The sequence below is a fragment of the Dendrobates tinctorius genome, unplaced genomic scaffold, assembly GCF_039654945.1.
Source record: "Dendrobates tinctorius isolate UK_male_01 unplaced genomic scaffold, ASM3965494v1 ptg000314l, whole genome shotgun sequence".
Lineage (NCBI taxonomy): Eukaryota > Metazoa > Chordata > Amphibia > Anura > Dendrobatidae > Dendrobates > Dendrobates tinctorius.
In genome coordinates, this window is record NW_027361981.1 from 1,447,966 (window position 1) to 1,463,768 (window position 15,803).

The window sequence follows — 15,803 nt, forward strand, 5'->3', positions numbered from 1 at the left end:
CCATTCTTGGGTGTTTTTAGCTGTGTGTTTTGGGTCATTATCTGTTGCAAGACCCATGACCTGCAACTGAGACCAAGCTTTCTGACACTGGCCAGCACATTTCTCTCTAGAATCCCTTGATAGTCTTGAGATTTCATTGTACCCTACACAGATTCTAGACACCCTGTGCCAGATGCAGCAAAGCAGCCCCAGAACATAACAGAGCCTCCTCCATGTTTCACAGTAGGGACAGTGTTCTTTTGATATGCTTCATTTTTCCATCTGTGAACATAGAGCTGATGTGCCATGCCAGAAAGTTTAATTTTTGTCACATCTGTCCATAGGACATTTTCCCAGAAGCTTTGTGGCTTGTCAACATGTAGTTTGGAAAGTTCCAGTCTGGCTTTTTTATGTTTTTTTCAACAATGATGTCCTCCTTGGTCGTCTCCCATGAAGTCCACTTTGGCTCATACAACGACGGATGGTGCGATCTGACACGGATGTTCCTTGAGCTTGAAGTTCACCTTTAATCTGTGTAGAAGTTTTTCTGGGCTCTTTTGTTACCACTCGTATTATCCGTCTCTTTGATTTGTCATCAATTTTCCTCCTGCGGCATGTCCAGGGAGGTTGGCTATAGTCCCATGGAGCTTAAATTTCTGAATAATATGTGCAACTGTAGTCACAGGAACGTCAAGCTGCTTGGAGATGGTCTTATATCTTTTACCTTTAACATGTCCCTTTTGTCATTATTTTCAGGGGTACCATCATTTCTGTCCTGGCCTATTTCATGAGGTTTTATTTTTTTTTATATTTTTTTTAAATTCTGTGGAAGCATGGTTGAAAAGCAATGTCTGACTTTCAGTTGTTCATTTTCAGAGATTTTTGCTTCCTTAATTTTGTCAGATTCAAGTTATTTCTGTAACCATTGTGGGTGTTTCTGTCATTAAACGAGCGGTACCAACATTTTTGACCACGTGTGCATGTGTGAAACAAATCAGAATCTGTGTCAAGCCTTAGATTTCTCAAAAGTACTCCCCTTTTGCTCTGGCAGTTTTACACCGCCTTGACATTCTTTCAAGCAGCTTCATCAGATATCACCAGGAATGGCTTCCAGAGATTAAGAACTCCTAAGCGCTTGTTGGCTGCTTTGCTTTAACTCTATGGTACAACTCATTCCAAACAATCTCATTTGGGTTGAGGTCTGATGGTTGTGGCGGCTATGCCATCTAATGCAGCGCACCATCCCTCCTCCTCTTGGTCAGAAATTCCTTACCTAGTCTGGAGGAGCGTTTTGGGTCATTGTTCTGTTGCAATACAAATTATGGTCCCATTAAGTACCAACCGGATGGGGTGTCAGTGCAGAATGCTGTGGTAGCCACGCTCACACCTCCTTCTCCATGCTTCACGATGGGCACCACACATGTAGAATTCATCGTCTTGCGTTTTCTGTCACAACGCAAATTTCAAATGTTGACTCATCCATTTATCTAATGTCCAGTCCTTGTGTTGCTTGGCCCAGGCAAGTCTCTTCTTTTATGGGGTCTTGATGGACCTACAGTTAGGTCCATATATATTTGGACAGAGACAACATTTTTCTAATTTTGGTTCTAGACATTACCACAATGAATTTTAAACAAAGCAATTCAGATGCAGTTGAAGTTCAGACTTTCAGCTTTCATTTGAGGGTATCCACATTAAAATTGGATGAAGGGTTTAGGAGTTTCAGCTCCTTAACATGTGCCACCCTGTTTTTAAAGGGACCAAAAGTAATTGGACAATTGACTCCAAGGCTATTTCATGGACAGGTGTGGGCAATCCCTTTGTTATGTCATTCTCAATTATGCAGATAAAAGGCCTGGAGTTGATTTGAGGTGTGGTGCTTGCATTTGGAAGGTTTTGCTGTGAAGGAAACATGAAGTCAAAGGAGCTCTCCATGCAGGTGAAACAAGCCATCCTTAAGCTGCAAAAACAGAAAAAAAAACCATCCGAGAAATTGCTACAACATTAGGAGTGGCATAATCTACAGTTTGGTACATCCTGAGAAAGAAAGCAGGAACTGGTGAACTCATCAATGCAAAAAGACCTGGGCGCCAACGGAAGACAACAGTGGTGGATGATCGCAGAATAATCTCCATAGTGAAGAGAAACCCCTTCACAACAGTCAACCAGGTGAACAACACTCTCCAGGAGGTAGGCATACCAATATTCAAATCTACCATAAAGAGAAGACTGAATGAAAGTAAATACAGAGGGTTCACTGCACGGTGCAAGCCACTCATAAGCATCAAGAATAAAAAGGCTAGACTGGACTTTGCTAAAAAAAAAAACATCTAAAAAAGCCAGCACAGTTCTGGAAGAACATTCTTTGGACAGATGAAACCAAGATCAAGCTCTACCAGAATGACGGAAAGAGAAAAGTATGGCGAAGGCGTGGTACAGCTCATGATCCAAAGCATACCATGGCTTGGGCATGCATGGCTGCCAGTGGCACTGGGTCACTAGTGTTGATGATGTGACACAGGACAGAAGCAGCCAAATGAATTCTGAGGTATTCAGAGCCATACTGTGTGCTCAGATCCAGCCAAATGCAGCCAAACTGATTGGTTGTCGTTTCATACTACAGATGGACAATGACCCAAAACATAAAGCTAAAGCAACCCAGGAGTTTATTAAAGCAAACAAGTGGAATATTCTTGAACGGCCAAGTCAGTCACCTGATCTCAACCCAATTGAGCATGCATTTCACTTGTTAAAGACTAAACTTCAGACAGAAAGGCCCACAAACAGCAACTGAAAACCACCGCAGTGAAGGCCTGGCAGAGCATCAAAAAGGAGGAAACACAGCGTCTGGTGATGTCCATGAGTTCAAGACTTCAGGCAATCATTGCCAACAAAGGGTTTTCAACCAAGTACTAGAAATGAACATTTTATTTACAATTATTTAATCTGTCCAATTACTTTTGGTCCTTTTAAAAACAGGGTGGCACATGTTAAGGAGCTGAAACTCCTAAACCCTTCATCCAATTTTAATGTGGATACCCTCAAATGAAAGCTGAAAGTCTGAACTTCCACTGCATCTGAATTGTTTTGTTTAAAATTCATTGTGGTAATGTCTAGAACCAAAATTAGAAAAATGTTGCCTCTGTCCAAATATATATGGACCTGTTAGTCTTTTTCTTTAATGATGGAGTGACATTTTTCTTTACTTCCAGTTAGAACAAGGAAAACCAATATGTGAAGAAATGTGTCCAAACTTTTGACCAGTACATTATATCAATTATTGCAGACTTAGTGTTTCGAACACAATGCATCAGGATCAGCCAACTATTTCTAATTTATATGTTGGTGTCCACTCTCAACCAAAGGAAAATGTCATCAGAAGGATGGAGCATGTTAGATTACAGCATTGCACCATCATAACTCTTAGAGGGATAAACTGAGGCCATACGTCTTGACAGTGGCTTATACCCCTCTACCAATTTAAAACACATGCATGGTTAGCTTAGGAACATGATGGTATGTGTGATATTATGAGCTTTACAGGATTCTCTGAAATAATCAGTCTTTGCAGATTTTAGTAGTGATAGTAATTCAGCTAGGAAGACTTCAGCTTGCTTCTGAAATAAAACACAATTCAAAAAATGTTTTTTAATTTCATGATAACAATTATTTTTACATTTGCCAGCGTTCAAACAGAATGGAGGCAAGTCATATCTCCTTGTGATCACGGGAAAGGGAAACCATAGCCAAGGAGGTGTTCCTCGCATTAAACCTGCTGTTATAGATTTCCTCACTAATCACAACTACAGGTAATCCTATCACCATACAAATGCAACAGTTAAGGATTGGTTGTGACTTCCCATCTTATCTGCTACATTCTTACAGAAGCTCAGTGGTTGGTTCCAAAGGAATTGGAACCTTTACAATCTACTCTATTTCCTAAGAGACTGCCACCTACCCTCTTGACAATTTAAAGGGAATCTGTCAGTAAGATCAACACAAGACAAATGTCTGAATGCAGATCTTTGAAAACTAAATCCATCAATTGTTTCTAGATCTTTTACCTGTTGCTGCATTCCTGAGAAATCAATGTTTACATTCATATGTAAATGAGATAAAGTGCTCTGGGCATGACAAAGCATTAAAGGGAACATATAACTTTATATTACTTTTTGATAATTAAAACCCAATCTACAGTAAAAAAAAAAACATCAGAAAAACTGAAAAAAAATAATGCTGTGTTCTTCTTTCATTTACTTTTTCCTTTCTGTACATGATTATGGGCACAGCCATTATGTTAGTTTTTGTATTAGCCAGAGGTCACTGGCATTGGGTAGTGGTCACAGGCTAATGCAGAACAGCAGGGGACACGTCTGTATTACATCCATGCCCTATTAGACAGCCACTTGAATTTATTCCACCAGAAGTTGGAGCCCTTGTTTTCCATGCTAACCTGTTAACATCTCAATGGCCCTCAGATGCATTTATGGGTGTGAGTCATGTACGTCTCCTCCTGAACTTAACTCAGTCTTAAAATTTGATTCTATAAACACAATTGTTTTTCCCTCCCTCATTATAGTCATTCTCTTACATCCAGAGCTTTAAGTTATAGTATAGAAACCTAATGAACATTGTATTTCTTTTTATTTAGATTTCAAGAAAAGACCCCCGGAGTTCTCCGTGTAAGATTGAAGTGAATCTGCGACTATACTGTGATCTAATCAGTTGGATGTTGGAAGTGAATAGTACTCATGTTGTTCTGAGTAGCACACCAGCACCATACAACTAAGAAAATAATGTTGTATTTATTTATATATTTTTTAAACCTGGCTGTGCTATGTGACAGGTCGAGTGCTGACAATATAGAAGTGTTTGCTTGTTTTATATATTTTACCATGTGTGGAGTGTCCGCCGTGCGCCCCTGTGGCCACTGACTGTTTTTATGTAAAAAAAAAACTGGCGCTTTATTGGCAGACCTTTAGTTTGCTCAATAGACATTTTAGTGTGATCTTTTATGTTTCCATATTTGAAACAAGTAATTGGTGTCAATGTTACTAGTACAGACTGGTCTTACTGTTCTTTGGATTGTAGGGACCTATGATATTGGAGTATGATGGTGCTGACCCAAATAATTTACCACTTTTGTAGCCACTTTTAACGCTTCTTTGCAAGTCTGTCTATGGGGCTAGCCGTAGAAGCAGAATACAGCATTTGGCATGCATATCCACTAGAGATGAAGCACATAAATTTACAGGACCCTTGTCTCGCACACACATTGGTAGCCACTGAATATGTGCCCTGTAAATCGCCTCCTACCTGCTGGAATCCTGAGCACCTCTTCTGATTTGTAAGCGCGGTGCAACATCATTAATGCAGCATGACACACATGATGCCACACTAGGCCTGCTGATCAGTAGAGATGCCGGCAGATAGAAGATGGGTTGCATGGCCCTCTTGTGGTGGCCTTGGACTTCTGACGTAGCTGTTTGAATAGGGTCCCGCAAATTGATTTGCTCATACCGAATATCCACCACTGTGGTGCTATACAGTGAGGTTGATCAGCAGTGTCAGGACCACTGTTATAAGCGGTAGCGGTCCCATCACCAGCATTTATTATCTATCCTGAGGAAAGGGAATAAATGTGTTCTGGGAGAGCTCCACCATGATAGCACCAAACATGCTGCTCAGCTTTAAAGGGAACCTGTCAACAGACAGGTCACTGATCCCTCACTGACTTGCCCCCTAGTTTGCATAATGAATATATTAATGTGTGTATTTGAAAAAAAAAAATGTCACTTCATCAAAATGGTGGCACCTGCGCACTTGTCACTTAGTGCCTATTATCTTGCACTGTTGAAAAGAAAAAAATACTCATCGAAATGGCGCTGTTGGCTGTTCCTGCGCATTAGCATCTATCGCGTTCCGATCGATGCTATTGCGCAAGCGACTCCGCAAGCTCCTAGTTGCTGCGGACAAAATTAAACTATACTACAGCAAAATGGCGCCGTGGGCTGCACCTGTGCATTAGTATCTATTGTGTACCAATAGATGCTACTGAGCAAGCGCCTCCGCCCGCGCCTTGTCGCTGCAGCAAAAAAAATACACCACAACAAAATGGCTCCAGAGACGGCGCATGCACAGTAGCATCTATCGCCCATTGGGCCATTTTGATGTAGTGTAAATTTTTTTGGCTGCAGGGACAAGGGGCAGGCGGAGGTGCTTGCGCAGTAGCATCTATCATTACACGATAGATGCTAATGTGCAGGGGCAGACGACGGCGCCATTTTGATGGTGATTTTTGTTTCTTTTCAACAGCGCAAGATAATAGAAGTGACTTGCTGCAGTTTTGATATTAATGGACAATCCCATTAATTACTGCTGGTATCTGTGCAGTTAGCAGCTTAGCACAAAGTAGGCTGCGTTCTGGTGACAAATTTGAAGTTTAGTTTTCATGACCTGAATTGAGAAAACCGATACAGGGATTGCTAAAAGCAGCAAGGTCACTTTCTCAGTGAGATGCAGATCTTCATCTTTTAGTTCCTTGCCAGGTTTGGAGATCTGTATAGAGAATGGAAACATTCTGGTTTTATGTCCATATGCTGAAAACTTGTCTGAACCACTTCTCAAATCAAGTAATTGTATAAAGCTTGATTGCGACCATAAACACATCCACAGCACCAATGCCTCTCCTGTCCAAAACATTGCTTACAGTGTCTGTGTGTGGATAAATGTTAGCAGTGTGGACTAGTCTTTTTATCCAACTGGTTGTGGTCCTTAAGAAGACTCGTATAGAGAAGTGTTGAGGCTCACACCCACCTGGCTAGATTTAGGGTTCATACAGACATTCGTTCAGTGCAAATTGCACACTAAGGGTACGTGCACACGCTGCGGAATCCGCTGTGGATTAATCCGCACAGATTTTGCAAAAACCGCAGATAAACCTTAGGTCAAAAGACCTGCGGATAATCTGCGGTTTTGCCTGCGGTTTGGTCCTGCGGATTCACCATCTCCACAATGGTGGAGATAGGAACCCGCAGCGGTTTCCGCAGAAAGAATTGACATGTCAATTCTTTCTGCGGTTTCAAAGCCGCAGCAAATCCGCGCGGATTTTTCCACTACGTCTACACAGCGGTTTTTTTAGACCATTCATTTGAATGGTACTGTACACCGCAGCTAAAACTGCTGCGGGTCCACAGCGGCCAAAACCGCTGCGGAAACGCAGCGGAATCCGCAGCGTGTGCGCGCAGCCTTATGCTCGGACTGGCAGCTGCTTTCCCTATCCGGACAGCCTCATAGAAACATATGACGCAGTCATGCTCGGGTGGGGAGAGCTGTCGGCCAGTCTGTGCATATCTGCCAGAGATCCATGGACGTCTGCATGAGCCCTTACAGATATGGATCAGGGGATGTATCTTAGGAACGGAGAGGTGCAAAAATAAGAGAAAATAACCATATTCAATAGAGCAGTGGCGTTTAGTCCAGATTAAAAAAAAAATTCTGTATGTGTCAGGAATACTTTAGACTGGATAGAGCTGTAGCAAATTCTCAGCTGTGAGTAGAAGCAGGTCTGGGCCCATTTATAGTTTCTGGGTGTTCACACTCACCCGCCATATGTTTATAGTGCCGCATCCAGCACAGTGGTCTATAGTCTACTTCTGTATCCTAACGCTCCGATCATTTTCGTTTTTCCTTTTTCACAATTTGGAATATCACAATCTTTCATTTTTAGAAGTCGTCACTTTTTTGTGTATTTTTTTTTCAACACTTTTTGTTTTCATTTGGAAGGGAAGTTGAACACGAAAAACTATTAAATTTGAGGTTTAATACTTGTTAACTTGCAAAACAATTCTTTAAATTATTTTGTACTATATGCCGTACCTTAATAATGTCCTGTGCTTGGCTTTCTTCTCTTTAACACAGTCTATTTAATTCATAGGCTACAAGCAACACTAATGTATTTTTTAATCACAGAAACTATGTAGATAGGTTTTTACATGATGGATTGAATGAAGAACCAAATTGTTATCTCTGCTCAGGTGTTTATTACTTATTTTTAGTCTGAAAAGAGAATGGAGCAAAAAATTAAAAATGCTCTGATGTTTAATGCATAAAAGAGTCTTGGGCTCTGTGCACACTGGCATCATTGCTTCTGCTCATAATAGACTCATGACCTGTTTCAATCTGCTAGAGGCAGACACTGATTCACCTCATTAACCTTTTATGGGGTTTCCCGAGATCAGGAAAAAGAATTGGGTCAAGGGAGAAGAATATTTATTTTACTCGCTTATATAGCGCCATTAATTACACAGCGCTTTACAGACATATAAAATAATATACCTAGCTCAAATTCATCATAAATTCTCTGCTGTTCCATCACCGGTACTGCAGCCATGTTACTAAAGGTAACCTGCTAATGGAATTCACCCCTCCCAATCTACATACACAGGCATTCAGGCCTTTGAAAGCTAAATCCATTTACGCTTTATTTTATCTGTTGTTGCATCCCAGAAATTGACTTTTTAACTTACACACAAGTGAGGCGTTAAATGTTTTGTTCGTGACAGAGCGTGTCCTGAGCTTCTGCCTACCGAGGTGGTTTCCCCACTTAGCACCAGACTGACCACTGCAGGTGCTAAACAAGGAAACTACTTTGGGAGGCAGAGACCCAGGAAGTGCTCGGTTATACCCTGAGCACTTAATGCCTTATTTGCATATACATTAAAATGCTGGGAATACAAAATGCAGCAACAAATAGAAGGTACAAAGGTGTCAAAAACTTTGTCTTTCAGAGACCTACAATTTTTTTCTGATATCGGAAACCCCTTTTAATAGATTCTATTAGGCTACTGGTAGTTTTTCCGTGTGCTCAGAGCCTTATTAATGCCAAAAATGGAGAGCTTATTGGAATTGAGCTTCTGTTTTATGTTTTTTTCTTGGATGTGAACAAATGTACAGTATTATATATTGTGGTGTGTACATACTGGATTTTTTATGTGGAATGTACATATTTTGAATTGTCTTATAATATTTTTTTTACAAGGGAGCATTATGCTGCCATTTCGTTCCAAAAGAAAACTATTACCAAGTATTGTGTCTGCCATATATTGGATGTGTGGACCACTGCTTAGAGGTAAAGTCTATATTCTATTTTTATAGTTTGGTAAAAGCATCTTTTATGGCATGTATGTTTTTTGTTTTGGAAATGTAAACAGTTTTATGGATATTTTAAAAAGAATACAAATAAACTTGATTTTTAATAAGTGATGCCCCCTTGTTCATATGTGTTTTATAACTCTATACAATGTAGCGAAGGCATAAAGTGCAGTGACAGGCATCTTAGAAAATATTTTCTCTATCGCTCCACTAGAGGACACAGGAACCATGGGTGTATGCTGCTGCCACTAGGAGTCTGACACTATGCACATAAAAAAGTTAGCTCCTCCTCTGCAGTGTACACCCCACCGACTGGCACCAAGCTAATCCGTTTTAGCTTAGTGTCAGTAGGAGGTGGACACGGGTCTCTCTGAACACCCATATCTACCTAATGTGCGTCGTTCCTTTTCATGTTTCCGGAGGGATACAGTTTTAACGGTCACTACTGTACTCCCACGTAGAGACTGAGTACGGCGTGTACTGCCACCCCGTATCCTCATATGTTTTCCTAGCAGGACCAGAGCCCCTAACACAGAAGTGTGTTCAGGTGACGCAGACCCGATCCTGCCTTTGTCCCCCTACGCACTCACCCACCAGAGCCTGTCAGTTTGAGGAGATGTGGACGTCCCGCGGAGGACCCTCGAGTGGGCCCCGGACGTCCACCCTTCAGAGTATTGGGAGGTACCTTCTTTCCACCCCCCCCAGGCCGGAGGACCCTCGAGGCGGCTGAAGCCGCTGCAAAAAGATTGGAAGAAGGAAGAAAATGAAAAAAAAGAGGATTTTATGAGTGTATGCCCTCTTTATTTCCACACACCGGGTATACCTTTTTTTCTACGGCGTTTTGGGGACAGCGCCGATCCAAGGAACACGAGCTCCATGGTTCCTGGGGAGATCTGGGCTTTTTGGACACAAGGGCTTCTTCACTTGGGATTTTTTTCTGCTGGCACTTTGTTTGCGCCGTTGAAGGAAGCTCTCCGCCGCTATGGGGACCTTTTGGTGCCACAACAGAATCCTCAGCGCCCCTTTCCCCCCTGCTCCGGCGGTCACCGCCTGTAATTTAGGTCCCAGCTTCAGCTCGGGCCTAGTTACAGCGCTGGCTCTGCCCCCTTCTCAGCCTTTCCGGGTGGGCTTTTCTCCCGCCCGTCTCTCTCCCTCTTCTCTTCCTAGTGCAGTGTGAGACTCCGCCCACTACTCTCAGCCTCCACAGTGGGCTGGAGCTGCCGCCATATTGCTCCTCCGGACCCTGCGCTTTGTTCCGCCCCTCTTTCGGCTGCTGAGAGCGGGATTCCTCAGCAGCGTGCGTGGTTCACCGGCCGGGTCCCCTGCTAGACGCCATCTTCCGGCTTGTGCACAAGGAAAAACCTCCTGGACGGCGGCTCCTCTCAGAAGCTCTGCATGCCTGCCTGGTCCTGCGCTCGTCTCTTCACATCCTAGGAGCAGACGTCAGGATACCGTGAGTAGCTCTGCCCTACAGAACTGACACTCTCCTCTGCTTCTTTTCTGTCCCCTAACCTTCTGGCATCATTTAGTGGGTCTGCTCACCATACCTAAGCTCAAGGGAGAGCCTTCTCAGCCTCCAGCTTCCTCTTCCTCTTCTACTCTAGTCAGACACTTTGTGTGCTCTTCTTGCAATAGCAGACTCCCTTCAGGTCAGTCCTCTCCCCTCTGTCAGGCCTGCAGCAACCCCACGGTACCCACAACCCGGGAGTCCCTTTCTGCCGCAGGCGAGTCTGACACCCCTTTCCCGGGGTGGGCTTCCTCTCTGTTGCAGTCTGTGGTGGACCTTACCAGGGTGTCACAGACCCTGGTGTCCGTGCTAGACAGATTGCCCATTCCTGCTCCCACAGTCGCCAGTGGGTCACAGGATCCTCCGTCTGGCCCTTCAAACTCAGGCCGCAAAAGACCCAGACAGGAGCACCGTTCTAGGTCCTCTTCCCGCTCCATCTCACCAGCCGGTCCTTCACGGTGAGATCCCACTTCCGGATCGTCCTCTCCTGAATCAGGCGAGGCGTCTTCGGACACGCGTTCAGAAGACGAGTCGGACCTAGATTTAGAACAGGCCTCCAGCATGACAGATATGGTGCAGAGCCTGATTGTAGCGGTCAACCAGACATTAGGCATCAAGGATGCCTCTACGGAACCCGCAAATCAGGCGGTTTAGTTCAGACGGTCAAAACCACCTTCCAAGATCTTTGCCCCACACAGTGAATTTGTGGACATACTCAAGAGGGAAAGGGAGAATCCTACCAGACACTTTCAAGGAGGGAAGCGCCTCGGCATCCGATACCCCATCTCCCCTGAGCTCACCACTAAGTGGACAGTTTCCCCTGCTGTGGACCTGCCAGTATCCAGACTGTCCACCAACACGGTCCTCAAGGATTCCAACAATAGAATTATAGAATCGCTGGCAAAATCGGCCTTTGAAGCGGTGGCTTCTACATTATGCCCGGCCTTTGGGTCTCAAAGGCCATAGCCAGATGGGCCAAACAGCTTTGTAAGGGCATCTGTTGTAAACTCATTTTCTTGTCTGCCTCTGGTTTCTGGCGAGGGAGCTGGTTGTGCTGACAGAGGAGTTGAGTGTTCTCTTTCCGGGCTCCCTCTGGTGGTGGCAGGAGGTAATGAAGCTGATGTAATTAACAGAGACCTGCCACCTGATAATGAGGATGAGGATTGGGTATCTGGAGTCTCAGACTGGATTTAAGACAGCCGACTCCCTATTCCCATGCTAGTGATTTTTTCCTGCCTCCTGAGGTCTTAGTTTCCAGCTCAGTTCCTGCCTTCTCAAGCTAAGTTGTTCTCTGCTTATTTTCACATTTGATTTGGTTTGGTCTATTCATTTTTTTGTGTTTTCAGCCAGCCCCGGCTGGGGCTGAGCTGAATTTCCACTCTTATGTCATTGTATGTGCTAGATTGCTTTTTGTCCCTTATTAGATTGGCCTCTTTTTGCTCTGTTCTCAGAATATTCCAAGAGTGCTGATATAGTGGGAGAGGTCTAGTGACTTCAGGGTATTTTTTGCTATCAGAAGTGTTGGACATTTTTGCAGGGTTTTTTGGCGTGATTGCAGACAGTATCTTTCCTTTCCTGTCCTTTCTAGTTAGTGTTGGCCCCATCGTTTGCTCAGCCTATTTTCCTACCTGTGTTTGTGCTTTCATCTTGTCTAACCGTCAATACATGTGTGGGGGCTGTCTAATCCTTTGGGGTCTGCTCTGGGGGAGTTTAGATTTCCCCTTTCTTGCTTTAGGCTTATTTAGTCCTCCGGCTGTGACGAGGCGTCTAGAATCATCGTAGGTACGCTCCACGGCTGCTGTTAGTTGTGTGGTTAGGATCAGGGGTCTGCAATCCGCGTAGTTACCAACCTCTCTGGTTTTCTGTGACTTGGCTTGGTCTTGTTTTCCTCCTCGGTGACCCATTCATAGCAGAATCACCAGCCATACCGCAGATTCTAGGGTACTCAAAAGCAGGAAAGAATTGTTAAAAAAAAAAAGTGTCAGAATTTTTTTTTTTTTAATGTATTTTTTCCTCTTTCTATGGGGCCGTAGGAGGATTTTTTCTCTAATGGAGATTAAGCAATTGTCTGATCGTGTGGAGCAGCTCGCTGCTGAAGTGCGGAAAATTTCCGCCTATCTTACTCAGTCACATGCTGTTGAACCAAAGATCCCTACTCCTGATGTGTTTTCTGGGGATCGGTCTAAATTTTTGAATTTTAAGAATAATTGTAAATTATTTTTTGCCTTGAAGCCTAACTCATCGGGGAGCTCTGTGCAGCGGGTTAAAATTGTCATCTCCTTGCTGTGCGGCGATCCCCAGGATTTGGCCTTTTCTCTGACACCTGAAAATCCTATTCTGACTAATGTGGACGCATTTTTTCAAGCCTTGGGGTTGTATGATGAACCTAATGCTGTTGATCAAGCTGAGAAAACCCTGTTGGCATTGAACCAAGGTCAGGATTCTGCAGAGTTATACTGTCAAAAATTCCGAAAGTGGGCGGTCCTTACTACATGGAATGATGGTGCCTTGGCAGCTCTCTTTCGGAAGGGTTTATGTTATGAATGAGTCACTGTAGGAGGCAAAAACAGAAATACAAGCTAAGTCCAGAAAACCAGAGAAGTTGGCAACTATCAGATTGCAGACCTCTGAACCTATCAACACAACTAGCAGTAGCCGTGGGGGGTTCCTACGATGCCCTAGACCCCTCGATCACAGCTGGAGAATTAAATAGGCCTAAAGAAATAAAGGGGAAATCTAAACTGCCCCAGAGCAGACCCCAAAGCAATAGGCAGCCCCCAACATATAATGACGGTGAAGCAAGATGAAAACACTGACACAGACAGAAAGATAGACTGAGCAAAGACGGGGCCCAAAACTACCTAGATAGGAAAGGACAGGAAGGCTGCTGTCTGCAATCTGCCAAAACCCTATCAAAGACATAAGCCAACAAGCTGATATGAAAAAGGCCCTGAAGCAGCTAGGCTTCAAAAACTAAATCAGCACTCAGGTATTTTCAGAAGACAGAGCTAAAGGAATTCAGAACACCCCAGCAGGGAATGGCAGAAATCCAGAAAAACAAAGCAAACAAAGTCAAAGCACAAATGCAAAAGGCCGAGCAGCAAACTTAGCTTTAGAGGAGCAGGAATTCAGACTGGTCTCCAAGGATCCCACAGAGAAATCACCCGCAGGGCAGAAGGGCGTCGGCAGCCTTATATCCAGTCAGTAACTCCACTCAGCCAGTCATCATCATCAGCCTCAGGTGTATGATAATCAGGCTCACTACCTTTCTTTACCAGAAGAGGGAGTTCCTCGGGCCTCAGTAATGAAGGGGAAAATGAACTCACAACAGTACCTCCCCCTTGAGGGGTCACCGAACCCTCAACTACGCCACCAGGGCGATCAGGGTGAGCCCGATGAAAGGCACGCACCAATCTTTTGCCATGAATATCAGAGGCAGAGACCCAGGAATTATCCTCCTGACCATTACCCTTCCACTTACCCAAATACTGGAGTCTCCGTCTAGCCAGACGGGAATCCAGTACTTTCTCTACCTCATATTCCATGTTACCTTCAACCAATACAGGGTCTGGAGGTGCCACCCCCGGAACAACAGGTTCAACAAACCTCTTCAACAAAGATTTATGGAACACATGGATTTTAAATGTGACAGGAAGAGCCAAACGAAAAGAGACCGGATTAATAATCTCCACAATCTTGTAAGGTCCAATAAATCTAGGCTTAAACTTAGGAGAAGCCACCTTCATAGCAATATTTTTTGATGATAACCACACCATATCACCAACCTTAAACTGGGGACCAATGGTCCTATGTCGGTTGGAAAACCGCTGGGCCTTTTCCTGGGAGAGAGATAACTTATCCACCACTTGGTCCCAGATCTGGTGCATTCTCTCCACCACAGTGTCAACACCTGGGCAGGCAGAGGGCTCCACCTGCCCTGAAGAAAACCGAGGATGAAACCCAAAGTTACAAAAAAAAGGTGACATCAAAGTGGCAGAACTAGCTCTATTATTTAACGCAAAAATGAAACCCAATCATCCTGATCAGCAGAAATAAAACATCTCAAATATGACTCCAAGGTCTGGTTTGTTCTCTCTGTCTGCCCATTGGTCTGAGGGTGAAAAGCAGAGGAGAAGGACAACTGAATTCCCAGCCTGGAACAGAAAGTTCTCCAAAATCTAGACACAAACTGGACTCCTCTGTCAGATACAATGTTCTCAGGAATCCCGTGCAAACGAACCACCTGTTGTAAAAACAGGGGCACCAACTCAGAGGAAGACGGCAACTTAGGGAGTGGTACAAGATGAACCATCTTAGAGAACCTATCACAAATCACCCAAATAACAGTCATCCCTTGAGAGACAGGCATATCAGAGATGAAATCCATTGAAATATGGGTCCATGTCCTCTTGGGGACAGGGAAAGGCATCAACAACCCACTAGAGCGAGAACACGATTTAGACCGGGAGCACGTCCCACAGGACTGCACAAAATTCCTGACATCACGAGACAAGGAGGGCCACCAAAAAAAACGACTCACCAGATCTCTAGTACCAAAAATGCCTGGATGACCAGCCAAAGCAGAGCAATGAACTTCAGACATCACTCTCTTCTTCCACTGGTCAGGAACATACAACTTTCCACTGGGACAACGCTCAGGTTTGTCCTCCTGGAACTCTTCCAGAGCACGTCTCAAATCGGGCGAGATGGCAGAAAGAACTACCCCTTCGCCTAAGATGGTAGCAGGCTTGGTCACCACAGGAGAATCAGCAAAGAAGCTCCTAGAGAGGGCGTCTGCCTTGACATTCTTCGTTCCAGGAAGAAAAGAAACCACAAAATCAAAACGTGTAAAAAACAAGGCCCACTTAGCCTGTCTAGGGTTCAAGCGCTTAGCCGACTAGGTAAATCAAATTCTTGTGGTCAGTGAGGACCACGACTTGATGCTTAGCTCCCTCCAACCAATGTCTCCACTCCTCAAATGCCCATTTCATGGCCAACAGTTCCCTATTCCCCACATCATAGTTACGTTCAGATGGAGAGAACTTTCGGGAAAGCACAGGATTCATTTTAGATGTTACAGGATCCTTTTGGGACAAAACAGCTCCTGCACCAATCTCAGAAGCATCCACCTCTACCTGGAATGGAAGTGAGACATCAGGTTGCC

The 15,803-nt window shown here is 44.1% G+C and overlaps 1 protein-coding gene across 3 annotated transcripts in view; it reads left to right on the forward strand.

The window, feature by feature from the left end:
* RHOH (ras homolog family member H) overlaps nucleotides 1-15,803 on the forward strand; it is a 207,849-nt gene that overhangs the window by 101,323 nt on the left and 90,723 nt on the right. For all 3 annotated transcript variants that reach the window (XM_073561107.1, XM_073561109.1, XM_073561110.1), the window contains 2 exons: nucleotides 3,665-3,788; nucleotides 4,631-4,661. In XM_073561107.1, the coding sequence (XP_073417208.1) occupies nucleotides 3,665-3,788; nucleotides 4,631-4,661 (155 nt within the window). The remainder of the gene's footprint in view (nucleotides 1-3,664; nucleotides 3,789-4,630; nucleotides 4,662-15,803) is intronic.